This window comes from Pseudophryne corroboree, chromosome 3 (genome assembly GCF_028390025.1).
Source record: "Pseudophryne corroboree isolate aPseCor3 chromosome 3, aPseCor3.hap2, whole genome shotgun sequence".
NCBI classification, from domain to species: Eukaryota; Metazoa; Chordata; class Amphibia; order Anura; family Myobatrachidae; genus Pseudophryne; species Pseudophryne corroboree.
This window is the reverse complement of record NC_086446.1, coordinates 358,164,131-358,179,545: the sequence shown is the minus strand read 5'-3', so window position 1 is coordinate 358,179,545 and position 15,415 is coordinate 358,164,131. Positions and strand designations below refer to the sequence as shown.

The 15,415-nt window shown below is 41.6% G+C and overlaps 1 protein-coding gene and 1 long non-coding RNA gene across 2 annotated transcripts in view; both read left to right on the top strand.

Annotated features, from left to right (window-relative positions):
• The window catches only part of LOC135055581 (uncharacterized), a 37,652-nt gene extending 36,274 nt beyond the window's left edge, over positions 1 to 1,378 (top strand). Inside the window, exon 3 of the long non-coding RNA XR_010243777.1 lies at positions 1,183 to 1,378. This is a non-coding gene — a long non-coding RNA (uncharacterized LOC135055581). The remainder of the gene's footprint in view (positions 1 to 1,182) is intronic.
• A 22-nt stretch (positions 1,379 to 1,400) lies between these two features.
• LOC135055580 (keratin, type I cytoskeletal 47 kDa-like) lies at positions 1,401 to 6,441 on the top strand. Its single transcript, XM_063959812.1, has 8 exons — positions 1,401 to 2,008; positions 2,854 to 2,936; positions 3,221 to 3,377; positions 4,512 to 4,673; positions 4,789 to 4,914; positions 5,235 to 5,452; positions 5,751 to 5,869; positions 6,265 to 6,441. Exons 1-8 carry the CDS (start codon positions 1,532 to 1,534, stop codon positions 6,363 to 6,365), a joined length of 1,443 nt encoding a protein of 480 aa, XP_063815882.1. The 5' UTR covers positions 1,401 to 1,531; the 3' UTR covers positions 6,366 to 6,441.
• Positions 6,442 to 15,415: the final 8,974 nt, after the last annotated feature.

The following is a 15,415-nucleotide window of genomic DNA, read 5'->3' as shown; positions in this document are numbered from 1 at the left end:
CAACCAGCGTTCGCCCAGACACTCCTCCGTTTCTCCAGCCACTCCCGCGTTTTTTCCGGAAACGGTAGCGTTTTTTCCCACACGCCCATAAAACGGCCTGTTTCCGCCCAGTAACACCCATTTCCTGTCAATCACACTACGATCGCCTGAGCGAAGAAAAAGCGGTGAGTAAAAATCCAAACTTCATAGCAAATTTACTTGGCGCAGTCGCAGTGCGGACATTGCGCATGCGCACTAAGCTGAAAAACGCTGCGATGCGAAGAAATTTTCCGAGCGAACGACTCGGAATGACCTCCTATAATCATTCCAATCCGACTGATGGACAACAGTTAGAACAATTATTGTTCAGTCTTTGTACATGAATGATAAATGTTCAACGCACGAATATGGTAGGAAAATAGTCGGGACCATTTGATTTGATTATCAAACATGTCTGATCTTCTTAACCAATTCTGAACTGTACATTTGGGCAGATGTATTAAGCTTGGAGAAGTGATAAAGCAGTGATAAGTGGAAGGTGATAACAGACCAGCCAGTCATTACGGGTTTAAAAAATGACAGTTAGAAGCTGATTGCCTGGTACATTATCACCTTCCACTTATCACTTCTTTATCACTTCTTCAGGCTTAATACATCTACCCCATTGTGCCCAAAGATTATTAAGTGTATGGAGGCACGGGGAAATCCATAAAATTGCTCAGCCTCTCATTTTTTTGGGCGTGTTTAATCTTGTAGTATATGGCTACTATTACTCAAGTACTTGTTGTCAAATCTGTTGAGCCTTCTTTCAAAAGGATATCTATGCTTCCTATTTAACTATTATAATTGTCCAAATTATCTTCAAGCCTTTTACAAAAAGATGTTTAAAAATTTGAAATTAATCCTACAACAATTCTATAACAATATTCTATATTCTATAACAATAGCTGAACCCTAGACACAAGCTATTGGAAGCAATGCTAACCATTTTATCACTTTCTAACAAGTATTTCACCTTAATAGCGCTACATTTTTCTAATATACTGCACGATATGCATTTTAAATTCATACTGTATTATACTGTAATTTTCTTCCTGAGAGATGTCAGCAGTTAAATGTATACTGTAATTGAAAAGTCTGCTTGTACTTTCATCTGCAAATTACATGACTTAAAGATTTAATGGTGCGGCCTTTTCACTGCAGGACTAAAATCTCCTAAGGTGACAGCAGATTGTAAATTTGATACAAGGAAGCCCGAGGCAAGGTGAGAATGACTGTAAATAAGCTTCCACAGAAAAAGAATGTGCCTCTCCCAGTTTCTAGCCAACATATAACAAACAGCCCGAGGGCTGCATAACTTCTATAAGGATGGACTGAATCTGTTGTCGTGAGAGCTGTTAAACAGGTGTTGACCAGGCAGAATTTTTTTTTCTATAGGAGGATGTTCATTTTATAACTGAAACACCCACTAGAACCCATATAAATAGAACCTAAAGGCCAGTCTGTGTATCCACACTTGTCTGGGTCAGAGGGACACCACCAAAATATCACCATGGCTAATCGCTCTGTTAGAGGTTCATCCTATCAAACATCAAGTTCAGGAGGGTATGGGGGTAGCAGCTATGGAGGAAACTCAGGTGGTGGCTTTGGAAGTGGTTTTGCTGCTAGCGGCTACGGTGGTGGATCCAGTAGTGGGTATTCCTTAGGCTCTGCTGGTTTAGGTGGGGGTGGATTTGGGGGCTATGGTGGTGGATCCGGTGGTGGGTTTTCCTTAGGTTCTGCTGTTGGTTTTGGTGGAGGTGGATCTAGTGGCTTTGGTGGCTCTGCTGGAAGTGAGAAGCAGACAATGCAAAACCTCAATGACCGTCTAGCCTCTTACCTGGATAAAGTGAGAGCACTGGAGGCTTCCAATAATGACCTGGAAATTAAGATCAGAGAATGGTATGAAAAACAAACTAGTGCTCATGGAACTGCCACAGGCAAAGATTACAGCAAATACTATGAGACCATCAATGACTTGAGAAGCAAGGTACAGTTCTGTCCATTATGGGTTTTTTAAATGCTTTTCAAATAACAAAATTAAATGAGTATTTGTTATACAAATCAATATGTGATAAAGATGAAGATGATACAAATCAACATACAGATGTGTTCATGCTGATCTTAACTTATATTCGCAACAAACGTGACGCCATAGGAATGCATGGTATATACGCACGCTGCGACAAGTTGCTGCAGGGTGTAGATAGCCGCTACCACAATGCATATGCACATGACTGGCAGAAAAATCTAAGATAAGCTTTGTCATATATGTATGTTAAATATGAACTTCACATTGATATATGATAAATTAGGAAGCTGGATATAAAATGTCAGGTTTTAGTTATATACTGTATGTTCTGTGTTCTGGGCTCACTACTTTGTACTCATATAAAAAATTACACAATAATTTAGAATACATTAGGACTAGAAACAAGCTCTATCCATCTGTATTTACTTTTAATCTGTAGGAGCAGGGGGTGAGGCACAATATATGCTATAGAAATGATTTAAAAATATACTATGAACAAAGTTATTCAAAGTTAAATGTTATTTATTTCTGATAAAACGATTAATATTGTTTTAAAGCTAAATAATGAATACAATGTGATACAAATATTGATTGTATGGTTCCATATTTATATACAGTGTATTGTACTTTATAAATTAGTTTGTATTGTAACAAATTTACATACAGGAAAACAGAAATTGTATTCTCAGTCTATCAGTTTTATGGATTATGTACATACAGTAGGAACATTTAAAAAATCTGAGCAGTTCTCCAAACATTAAAATTATAGAAAACCAGGATTTTTACATTTTCCTGCTCTACAGATCCTGGCTGCCACTATTGAAAACTCTAGAGTTGTTCTGCAAATTGACAATGCCAGACTGGCTGCTGATGACTTCAGACTGAAGTAAGTTACAGATTTATTGTCAAAGCTCCTTAATTATTTAATGACTTTTAGATAGGCTTCTAATCTGCAAGGCCATGCTGCCTATTGAAATGTGACATAAATTGATTATTTCTAATTGTAATAATAATAATAATAATAATAATAATAATGTTGAGATAATGATATATGAATTAAAGGCCTCCTCAAAATTTTACTGAAATACACTCTTGCAGCACTAAATATGTCCAGCTGTGTTTTATTGTCTTATTTTGTATTATAATTTTTTTCTGTCATTTCACTCTAAGGTATGAGAATGAACTGGCTCTCCGCCAGAGCGTGGAAGCTGACATCAATGGCCTCCGCAGAGTCCTTGATGAACTGACCCTGTCTAGAGCAGACCTGGAGATCCAGATTGAGAGCTTGTCTGAAGAGCTAGCCTTCATGAAGAAGAACCATGAGGAGGTAAGAACTAACTTATGTTTTTCAAGTAAATAACATTGGAGAAAGCAGAAGAGAATAACAGAATTGGTACAAGATTATCATTCTTTCTAAAACATTTTAAAAAGTTAAGACAAACCTTACATCGCTGGAAGCTATAGAATAGAAAGAAAAACTTACTGATAAATATGTGTAAACAGAAGAAAGCAAATATCTGTGCTGTACTGTGGATTATAGCAGAAGCACATACCTGTACATACTGAGTGCTATTATATAATTTTCAACAAATCCCACAGATTATTACTACTACTACTACTACTACTAATACTACTACTACTAGAATTATTATTATTATTATTATTATTATTATTATTATTATTATTATATGTCTATAGTGTGGACATCTCCCACACAGCTGTGCAAACTAAGCAATACATGTAACTCATACTACTGCCTATAATAATAACAACAACTATAAATCATATTATTATAATTCTGTGATTTGTAATTATTATAAAGAAGCACTATAGTGCCTCATCAGAATAATTACAAATCATAGAAAAATATGATCAAGAATACTGCATGAAAGGGCTTACAGTCTAAAACAATTATAGTATATTTCCAGAATGGAAGCAGTTGTATAATCTTCACATGGAAGAATACTGGACTTACAATTTACAATAGATTGTGCTAAAATGCACATTTACAACAGTCTCTTGAGCTTGAGGAAGGATTTGAGGATCTTTTTTTAACACACAAACCTATATTTGTCCTCTGTGTTTATTAATTAAATGTCTGAACCCTTATCCCAAACTCTTTTGCTCATCACACATCCATGTTTCATTGAGGCTCCAACATCTCCAAATGTTGTTGAGAAGCCATAGTTTCAACTTTTAAAATGTGGAGGCATTGTCCTTATGCACTGATGTTTGACAAAGCATATTTCAGAAAGTCTTCAATGTTCTGTCACATGTGTTTACAAGAAGGAATGTCTTATATATAAATGCAAATTGGAAAGCACAGCACTGTCGGCCACATGGCCTCAATGTAAAACTAGTCTACTGCTTCTAATAATTGTGAAACAAACTTCTGAGTACAAGTCAGTTTCTATGGAAATGATTTCTATTGGTTTAACACTTTATCTGTATTTTTCTATAGGAGGTGGGCATTGCAAAGAGCAGTGCTGCTGGCCAAGTTAACGTAGAAATGGATGCTGCCCCAGGTATCGATCTCACAAAGCTTCTGAATGACATGAGAGCAGATTATGAAGCATTGGCTGAGAAGAACCGTAGAGAAGCCGAGGCATGGTTCGCCCAAAAGGTAAGATTACTTTTCATGACATAAATATCTGTGTCCTTATAATGTGATTATAGTATTGCTAATATATACAGGAACATCAGAAGAAACAAAAACAAGATATGTTTTACCATTTCAGAGTGGTGAGATAAAGCAGGAGATCACAGCTGGCGTGGAACAAGTGAATACAAGCAAGAGTGAAATCTCTGACCTCAGACGTACCCTCCAAGGCTTAGAGATTGAGCTCCAATCTCAACTAGCAATGGTAAGCCAAATAAACTAAATAGAAAAATAAACATGAATTCTGTTATCTCAGCATTAAGACAATCACATTTTAAATTTTGGTCCATTAAGTCAGCATACTGTAAATTCTTAAAATTTACACAATGTTGAATGGATAGTGAGCGAAAGAAATTGTAGTAATCACAATACTATGCCAATTTGTTGCGAGACTCTACCATAAAAACATGATAGTTAATGTTTCTACAATAACATAATATATTCTCCAGTAATAATATGTTGTGTGTTGGCTAGAGGAATTTAGAAAATCTTTATGTATCACAATGTCCTCTTGACACAATTTAGAAAAAATCCCTTGAAGAAACACTGGGTGAGACAGAAGGCCGCTATGGACAACAACTTCAGCAGTTACAGAATCACATCAGCGGGCTAGAAGAACAGCTCATACAGATCAGATCAGATACGGAACGCCAGAGCCAGGAATATAGAGAGCTTCTTGATATTAAGACCAGACTAGAGCAGGAAATTGAAACCTATCGTATCCTGTTGGAGGGAGATTTAAGGTGAGAAAAAATAAATCTAGAAACAGGAAGATGCTGGGCTCTTCTGCATAATACAGGCAACATTGGGATCATGTGAAAGTCTGTGAAACCATTAATGTACATTAATTAAATGTTCTAACTTGTCATTTTACCCTCAGCCATCCATTAAATTGGCTTCTTTTTTTGTGCTGCTCCTAAAAACTCATCCACTATGTATTCTTCAGGAACTCATTCCTCACACTACCTAACTTTGAAAATGTTTTAGACACTTGAGGAACATGATGAAACATTTTAATGATATTAAACTTTCTTCCTGCAGTCTACTGGGTTTCGGTTCAAGTTCAAGTTCAAGTGCAAACGTAGCCGTCAAATCATCTTCATCTTCATCATCCGCACAGATTACCCAATCACAGACATCTTCTGTAGACTCTAAAAAAGGTAACATGATTTAGTGGATGTTGGTTAACTATAAACTGTATGACTGTAAATTCTTTACTGAGTATCATATTTCTTATAAGAAATTTCCATGTGTACTGGTTATATCATAAGTAGAGTTCAAAATAGGAGAATACAATGTAATGATTTTATAACTGTAAATATTTCAAATGCAAAGAAAATCCCTCTGTTTGTCCGGATCTGATATCTGCAGTCTCACATATTACTTGACATTGGATTTTCCTGTTCCATTTCTTCATATTCTTTGGCAGAAGAGCATATAATCACACAGGGGAATAAATCTAGCTGGTTCTTAAAATTACCATAGATACAGAAGAATAAGAAAGAGAAAATAGTGTGATTATTGAAATCTAATCTCTTCTATATTATATTTTTAGATCCAAACAGAACCAGAAAAGTTAAGACCATTGTTGAAGAAGTTGTGGATGGAAAGGTTGTCTCATCAAGGGTTGAAGAGGTTGAAGAAAAGGTCAATTAAACAGAGAGAGGAATCTGTGGCCGGAAGGCAGTGGTGTTGGCTTATGGGACACTTCTATTCTAATCCTTTAATTGAAAGAGATGTGAAGTTTATCAATTTGATTCAATAAAACCTTTTTTGCATTTTACCTTCTAGTTATGCATTTTCTCTTAAGGGTTATCAGTGAAAAATTGTTATAATATAAACCTTCAAATGTCCAAGCAAATTTCAATCAGAGATATCAGCTTAGCTACATAAAAAAGAAAGATAAACAAAAGAACAATGCGTGATGAGTGATGAACCCCAAAATCAATATAAAAACTCATATAAATAGAAGGAAAAGTAACAGAACCATTTTTGTCTAATGAATTTATATTTAGAATATTTACCAATACATATGTGACTTCATACAGACATTGTATCTGTTATAAAGGGACTGTAGGCTGAACATATAATTGTCATAAAAGTTCTTCCAATAACGTAGAACTCATGATCCCCAACCCAGGGAGTATGAAAGAAAAGCAGTGTTTTGTTGCAGGTGCTTGTTGTCCGTGGTAAGTCTGTGTCTTCCAGGCTGGGTGCGTATTAATGTTATTAGAGGGAAAACGCTAATATTAGGGTAACCTGCCACTTCTAGCTTTCTAGCTACAATAGTTCAGCTGGTTATCTGGAAAGCAAAACAAAATGCTTTTTGTTTGGTTAAAAATAAAGAAAAAGAAAATACTATGATATCAGAACCAGCGTACTAATACATATTTGTTCGAATATATTGTTGTTGGTGATACAGATGTGTCGCCATACATTGTGGCTGCAATGCGTCCGCATCACAGCTCACAACTCCTGGCATAGCAAGGCGTACTCTACGCTATGCCGGCTTTTGAATGGGAGCCGGCAGTCCGTGCTTATGCACGCTCCTGCCACCCATTCATTCTAATGGGAGTTGGCTAGCAATGTATATGCAGCAACATGCTGCGGCCCGTACTCTTTGCAGTCCTGCTACAGAACGCTGGTATATGCAGCATAGATGCAGAGAGATACATCTGCATATTAGTGTTTGTAATGAGACCAAAAAAGGATGAAGGCTCTGAATGACAAACAGGCAAAGGCGGTCGCAGGGCGGGAGGTGGCCTGCCAATGGCATTAGAATGCTGTTGGTGGGGCACAGTCCAGACAACGCAGGCGTGTCCAGACACACGCAGTCGCTGCAACCCGGGGCGCAGCGGGTTGCCACCTGTAGGGAGCTACTTGGCGGGTGCAAAAACACTGCCGCCGTGGGGGGAGGGCCAGAGATGCAGGGAAGATTAAGCCCTGTGCTGGGCATCCCCCTGCATGTCTGAGTAGCTGATCGTAGCTGTGCTAATTTTAGCACATCTACGATCAGATCTGATTGACCCTCATTTGCAGGGGGATCTTGCGCGGTGTCATATCTAATGTGACATCGGCAAGTGTGAACCCAGCTTTATTCTATGTACAGTATGTCAAAGAAAGTAGTTCTCTCAATGGAATATACTGTGTGGTGGTGTCAAACAGTACATGAGTGCATTATACTGTTTGACCTCCAAATATATACTACTGAGGGTGAGCTATATCAAGCAGTGTAAAAAATGGAGAAGGTATTGCACGGTACAAAAATATTTGCTGGTTCCATAGGACAAATATATTAAAATAAGATTGCGCTTATCTGTCATCCTTAGGTTCATCCATATTGCTTCTAATTGTCAGCTGCACGAGTCCTATGATGTCACCAGATGAGTGTAACAGGAAAATGGAGAGAGGTAGCAGAAGGGTTGGCAGGGGAAGGTGAAGGGCAAGAGGAAAAGATGTTTAGTGATGGGTACAGGCAGGGGCATAATTAGAACTTTGTGGGCCCCCTAGAAAACTTTTTAAGGGGCCCCCCAAAGTCAGGTCTCCAGAAAGAGATTGGCAGCAGGGACATAGGGGTCATTCAGACCTAATCGCGTTTTTTGCAGCGCTGTGATCAGGTCAGAACTGTGCATGCGTATGCACCGCAATGCACATGCGCATTGCACGGGTACAAAGTGGATCATTGCTGTGCGATGGGTTTTACGAAGAATCCATTCAAGCAGCTGATCGCAAAGAGATTGACAGGAAGAAGGCATTTGTGGGTGTCAACTGACCATTTTCAGGTAGTGGTTGAGAAAACGCAGGCGTGTCCAAGCGTTTGCAGGGCGGGTCTTTGATGTCAATTCCGGCCCTGAACAGGCTGAAGTGATCGCAGCGGCTGAGTAAATCCTGGGCAACTCAGAAACTGCACAAAACTCTTTTGTACCGCTCAGCTGCACATGCGATTGCACACTTGCAAAGTGAAAATACACTCCCCTATGGGCGACGACTACTTGCTCGCAGCAGTGCAAACAAACCCTAGCGAGTGATCAGGTCTGAATTAGGCCCATAGAGACAGTGTCGGAAGGGATATAGAGAGATAGAATGGCGGAAGAGACACAGAGAGTGACAGCAGGGACACAGACAGTGATAATAGGGACACAAGGAGAGAGAGTGCCGGCAAAGACATAGGGACAGAGATAGGCAGCAGGGACTTCAGGACAGAAAGAGGCAGCAGGGGCATAGAAGGTGTGTGGTCTCACAAGGAAGTTGCATGACCACTCAATAGTACCCCCAATTAAAATGACACAGTAGCACAAGCTTATTTATATTACATCGCATGTAGTGCCCCTGATTCATATTACATCATATAGTAGTGTCCCTTATTCATGTTAGTAGTAGTATCCCTTATAGACAATATGCCACACAGTAGTGCTCCTTGCACACAATTCCCACAATAGTAGTGCTGCTTGTACACATAATGCCTGTTTCCTATGCGCATCCACCCACTTTATCCAGGAGAAGGGCCCTGCCTATTTTGTCAGTCCTGGGCCCCCACCATTTCTGATGGCAGCCCTGGGGTTAGGATCCGGGAAAGGGAGGGTTAAGGTTAGGCTGTGGGGGAGGGATGGTTAGGTTTAGGCTGTGGGGATGGGGGGGTTAGGGGGCATTGGGATAAGGTAAGTATGCTTACCTTACTCATGTCGGGATTCTAAGCACCGGGATGCCGCGGTTGGTCTTCTTACTGCTGGTATCCCGACTGCCGGCATTTCCTATCCAACACCTCCATATCTCTATATCTTCCAGTGCCAGCAGGGGTGGTGGGCTGTCGCTGCTACTGGCCATGGGCATAGGAAGGGAGAACAGGGAATTACATTTCATTACATTACATTTCCTATGTCCCAGCATGTACCGGAGGCAATCCCTTACTTTGCCAGGGGTGCTCAGACCACTAGATACAGCCCTGTCTAGAACAGCACCCTGCAGTCAGGAACACTGCTGCAGCGCTGCTCAGCGCATCTTTTAGAACCCTGTAGTCTCTGCAGCCACATGGAGCATCCCCAGGTCCCTTTCCCTCCGTGACATCATCACCAGGGGGTCCCACATCCTTTGTGGCCTGATTACTCAGGGGACGTGTTCAGCACTGGGCAGCCCTGTTAAGACTCTGTTCTCTACCAGTTCCTTTTCAGTTTGGTCATGTGTGGAAGCCAGAGACTTAGGGGTAAATGCAAAAGCCTTTGAGCTGCAGGCCTCAGTGACCTGCAATGAGTCTGGCTGAGGTTTTAAAGTAGCAATCATTTAAAAGGCAAAACCAACAAGGGTTAACCAGCAGCACATAACAGTGATGTGGAAGAATGTACTGCCAGAGGCCGTCTGTAAGAAACAATGGGGGTCATTCCGAGTTGTTCGCTCGCAAGCTGCTTTTAGCAGCTTTGCACACGCTAAGCCGCCGCCTACTGGGAGTGAATCTTAGCTTATCAATATTGCGAACGAAAGATTAGCAAAATAGCGAATAGACACTTCTTAGCAGTTTCTGAGTAGCTCCACACTTACTCGGCATCTGCGATCAGTTCATTGTTTGACGTTCCTGGTTTGACGTCACAAACACGCCCAGCGTTCGCCCAGACACTCCTCCGTTTCTCCAGCCACTCCCGCGTTTTTCCCAGAAACGGTAGCGTTTTTTCGCACACACCCATAAAACGGCCTGTTTCCGCCCAGAAACACCCACTTCCTGTCAATCACGTTACGATCACCAGAACGAAGAAAAAACCTTGTAATGCCGTGAGTAAAATACCTAACTGCATAGCAAATTTACTTGGCGCAGTCGCACTGCGGACATTGCGCATGCGCATTAGTGACTAATCGCTCCGTTGCGAGAAAAAAATACAGAGCGAACAACTCGGAATGACCCCCAATGTCCTCCATTACCAGAGTTATTTAGATAAATTTCTGAAAAGTAAAACACCAGTAGAGTATTCTTGGGAATCCTAAAACAAAGGAATGCATCCTGTGGCTTTCTAGCTGCTATGGGCAAGCCCCAGCATGCACCGTCATCTTTTGAATACCTTAAGGCACATACACACGGAGCGATGTGTGCTTACGATTTTGACTATATAGTCAAAATCGTAATCACATATAGCACCGTGTGTACACAGCTTGCGATACCGATGCACGCTCCTGCTAGGTCGATATTGCAAAAAAAAAAAAATAGACTGTGCAGACAACACCATTTATAGCTTTAGACAAATTTATGACTCTGAAATCGGCAGGCGGTATAGGTATTCCAGATTATGCATCCTATTCTTTGGCCTCGTTATTTAGATGTGCTGCTGATTGGCTGTTTGACAGGAACCTTTTCACTGACCCAGTCTTGCATGAGGCTCTTTTTTATCCTTATGCACCAGGGGCTCTCTTATTATCCAAAACTTTCTCAATCCCAGCTCACATACTCCATAATCCTCTCTTTCATGATATTTATTATGCCTGGATTGCTTTATTTACATACACTCTCAGAGGTACAGAATAAAGTATAGAAAAGTCAGCAAATCAAAAAATTAAACAGCTACACAGAAATAATTATAACCTGCAAATAGAAGAGTATATTTTTTGTTTCTTTTATAGGTGCATGAAAGGGTATAGCCTGCATATACATAGAGCCGCATCTACGTCTCAGAAAATCTTTCCGTTAAGAAACTCAATGCCCTATAACCAAGCAATTGCATTACAACCTGTTCTGAAAAACTCTCAGAGAAGCTCTCTCATCCCTGGAACACACACCGACCTCCTCTTCAGTGTGTAACCACAACAGGGGAGGGGGTGATTGAACTAGGGACAGCAGAAGCGGCTCACACTTTATCTATTGCTCCGTCCCAGTGCTGGCATTCTTTCACCACTATCATGTCTTCACTGCCATCGGCACATGGGACAAAAGTAGAAGGTGGAAACTTGCTTACAGCGCAGGGACACCTATACTTTCTATTAGACATATCATTTTATCAATCCAATTGTATTTTAATATCTTAATATGATCTTTTTCAGCCTGCAACAAGTGCCAGAGGTACACAATATTCTCATTTTCTTAGTATAGCTGGATATAATTTTTTTATTTTTTTTGGCTGCCATGAAATCAACTTGAACGGGACCAGGATAGTCTCATCTATGGTTATATAGCAGTCTTCTTTGGCTCTTATCCTTTATTTGAAACTATGGGGTATATTTACTAACATTCGTAATTTTCGGAAAAAGGTCAAAGTTCAATCACGAATGACATCGACAGTGTAAAATTGCAACTTTTTGAATTGATTACGTCTAATTTACTAAGCTGCCGTATTTTGCCTTTTCGGGTTTTCCGATGTCGATGTCATTCGTTTTTTTTTTCTGTTTTTTACGGCAGTGATTAGCAAAACACTGCCGACTTTTTCAAAATGAATCTCGGCCGGATCTGTGTGATCCGTGCTGGGGTTCATTTTTTTTAAAAATAAACACTGTAAAACTTAAAAAAAAATTGCGTAGGGTCCCCCCTCCTAAGCATAACCAGCCTCGGGCTCTTTGAGCCGATCCTGGTTGCAGAAATATGGGAAAAAAAATGACATGGGTTCCCCCATATTTATGCAACCAGCATCGGGCTCTGCGCCTGGTCCTGGTTCCAAAAATACGGGGGACAAAAAGCGTAGGGGTCCCCCGTATTTTTAAAACCAGCACCGGGCTCCACTAGCTGGACAGATAATGCCACAGCCGGGGGTCACTTTTATATAGTGCCCTGCGGCCGTGGCATCAAATATCCAACTAGTCACCCCTGGCCGGGGTACCCTGGGGGAGTGGGGACCCCTTCAATCAAGGGGTCCCCCCCAGCCACCCATGGGCCAGGGGTGAAGCCCGAGGCTGTCCCCCCCATCCAATTGGCTGCGGATGGGGGGCTGATAGCCTTTTGTGAAAATGAAAAGATATTGTTTTTAGTAGCAGTACTACAAGGCCCAGCAAGCCTCCCCCGCAAGCTGGTACTTGGAGAACCACAAGTACCAGCATGCGGCGGAAAAACAGGCCCGCTGGTACCTGTAGTACTACTACTAAAAAAATACCCCAAAAAAGACAAGACACACACACCTTGAAAGTAAAGATTTATTACATACATCCACACAAACATTCAAACATACTTACCTTATGTTCACACGCAGGTCGGTCCTCTTCTCCAGTAGAATCCAAGGGGTACCTGTTGAATAAATTAGACTCACCAGCTCCAGGGTCCCAGGCTCCTCGTAGCATCCATTTGTAATCCACGTACTTGAATAAAATAAAAAAACGGAGAGCCGAGCCACGCATTGAAAGGGGACCCATGTTTGCACATGGGTCCCCTTTCCCCGACTGCCAGAAACCCACTCTGACTTCTGTCTAAGTGGGTTTCTTCAGCCAATCAGGGAGCGCCACGTTGTGGCACCCTCCTGATCGGCTGTGTGCTCCTGTACTGACTGACAGGCGGCACACGGCAGTGTTACAATGTAGCGCCTATGCGCTCCATTGTAACCAATGGTGGGAACTTTCTGCCCTGCGGTTGACCGAAAGTGACCTCACCGCTGAGCAGAAAGTTCCCACCATTGGTTACAATGGAGTGCATAGGCGCTACATTGTAACACTGCCGCGTGCTGCCTGTCAGTCAGTACAGGAGCACACAGCCGATCAGGAGGGTGCCACAACGTGGCGCTCCCTGATTGGCTGAAGAAACCCACTTAGACAGAAGTCAGAGTGGGTTTCTGGCATTCGGGGAAAGGGGACCCATGTGCAAACATGGGTCCCCTTTCAGTGCGTGGCTCGGCTCTCCGTTTTTTTATTTTAATCAAGAACGTGGATTACAAATGGATGCTACGAGGAGCCTGGGACCCTGGAGCTGGTGAGTATAATTTATTCAACAGGTACCTCTTGGATTCTACTGGAGAAGAGGACCGACCTGCGTGGGGCCATAGGTAAGTATGTTTGTATGTTTGTGTGGATGTATGTAATAAATCTTTACTTTCAAGGTGTGTGTGTCTTGTCTTTTTTTGGGTATTTTTTTAGTAGTAGTACTACAGGTACCAGCGGGCCCGTTTTTCCGCCGCATGCTGGTACTTGTGGTTCTCCAAGTACCAGCATGCGGGGGAGGCTTGCTGGGCCTTGTAGTACTGCTACTAAAAACAATATCTTTTCATTTTCACAAAAGGCTATCAGCCCCCCATCCGCAGCCAATTGGATGGGGGGGACAGCCTCGGGCTTCACCCCTGGCCCTTGGGTGGCTGGGGGGGGACCCCTTGATTGAAGGGGTCCCCACTCCCCCAGGGTACCCCGGCCAGGGGTGACTAGTTGGATTTTTGATGCCACGGCCGCAGGGCACTATATAAAAGTGACCCCCGGCTGTGGCATTATCTGTCCAGCTAGTGGAGCCCGGTGCTGGTTTTAAAAATACGGGGGACCCCTACTCTTTTTGTCCCCCGTATTTTTGGAACCAGGACCAGGCGCAGAGCCCGATGCTGGTTGCTTAAATATGGGGGAACCCCTGTCAATTTTTTCCCCATATTTCTGCAACCAGGATCGGCTCAAAGAGCCCGAGGCTGGTTATGCTTAGGAGGGGGGACCCCACGCAATTTTTTTTTAGAAAATAACCACTTTCCCACCCCTTCCCACTGATATACATGCACGGATCTCATGGATCCCTGCATGCCTATACAATCACGGATTAAAAAAGCAGGTCTGTTTTTTTTTAGCACTTTTTTCCGAGTTGTAATTTTTCACCGCAGTGTTTTTTTTTTTTTTGCTTTGCACTTCTTAGTAAATGACCGAGATTCATACTTAAACAGCCGCGTTTTGACCGATGGTGTATTCATTCGTAATTATTTTCATGGACTACCCAAAAATTACGAATGCCCTCATCACTGCCGTGATTTGAGTTTAGTAAATTACCGAGATGACACTTTGATGAAAAAACGGCATCTCGGTCAAAATCGGGACCTTAGTAAATATACCCCTATGTATCTGAATCCAGCTGAGCTGTTCTGTTTGTCTAGCAAGTGGAGAAATTGCAACAATTGTATCCAACTGGTATTAGAGACAATAATTTCTTTCCTATTGGTTGGTTAACATAGAATAAATTAACATCATTATCGTTAGAATGCCTGAGCACTGTCTTTTAGACTAGATGCATCCCCTATAGGCATCTTACAGATGTCAAACAGTATTACCAACAGTCATGTGCACAATGAAAAAAAATACTCCATTATACAGAATACACTCTTCTAGCTTAGCTCAGGATAACTGAATGGTATACCTTAGGAGGCCAACCAGGAAATACCTGCCAGAACATGTGAGCTAGACACGGCTGCTATAAGAATGACATAGGCTGGAATCTGTGAATGAGAGTAGATTGCAGTGTTATCACAGTCGTTAAGAGGTAAGGTGCGGGCTGTAAGAAGGCTGTTGGAAGAGTGAGGTCAGCGGGGGTCAATGAGTGGAGACAGGCCACGGCGGTATCACGGATCAAGAAGAAACGTTTTGCCCACTAAAATGGCTTGATCACTTCTGGATACCTTACCGTATCCGGTAAAGGTCAATCAGGGTATTGATACCTGGGGATTAATTATTTAGGTCTACTTATTAAATTTTTCTTAATCACCTGACTGATGCTGAATCCAAAGTTCCTACATTACATGCTTAATGCAGTAAAATGATGTACAGCACTTACCTGGAAGTTCTAAACCTTACCT

What these genes read in the sequence shown, in the direction of transcription:
- LOC135055580 (XM_063959812.1), top strand. Translation starts at nt 1,532, where the DNA reads ATGGCTAATCGCTCTGTTAGAGGTTCATCCTATCAAACATCAAGTTCA. An exon ending in TCAATGACTTGAGAAGCAAG is followed by an intron (nt 2,009 to 2,853) that starts GTACAGTTCTGT and finishes CCTGCTCTACAG; the next exon opens with ATCCTGGCTGCCACTATTGA. An exon ending in CTGTTGGAGGGAGATTTAAG is followed by an intron (nt 5,453 to 5,750) that starts GTGAGAAAAAAT and finishes TTCTTCCTGCAG; the next exon opens with TCTACTGGGTTTCGGTTCAA.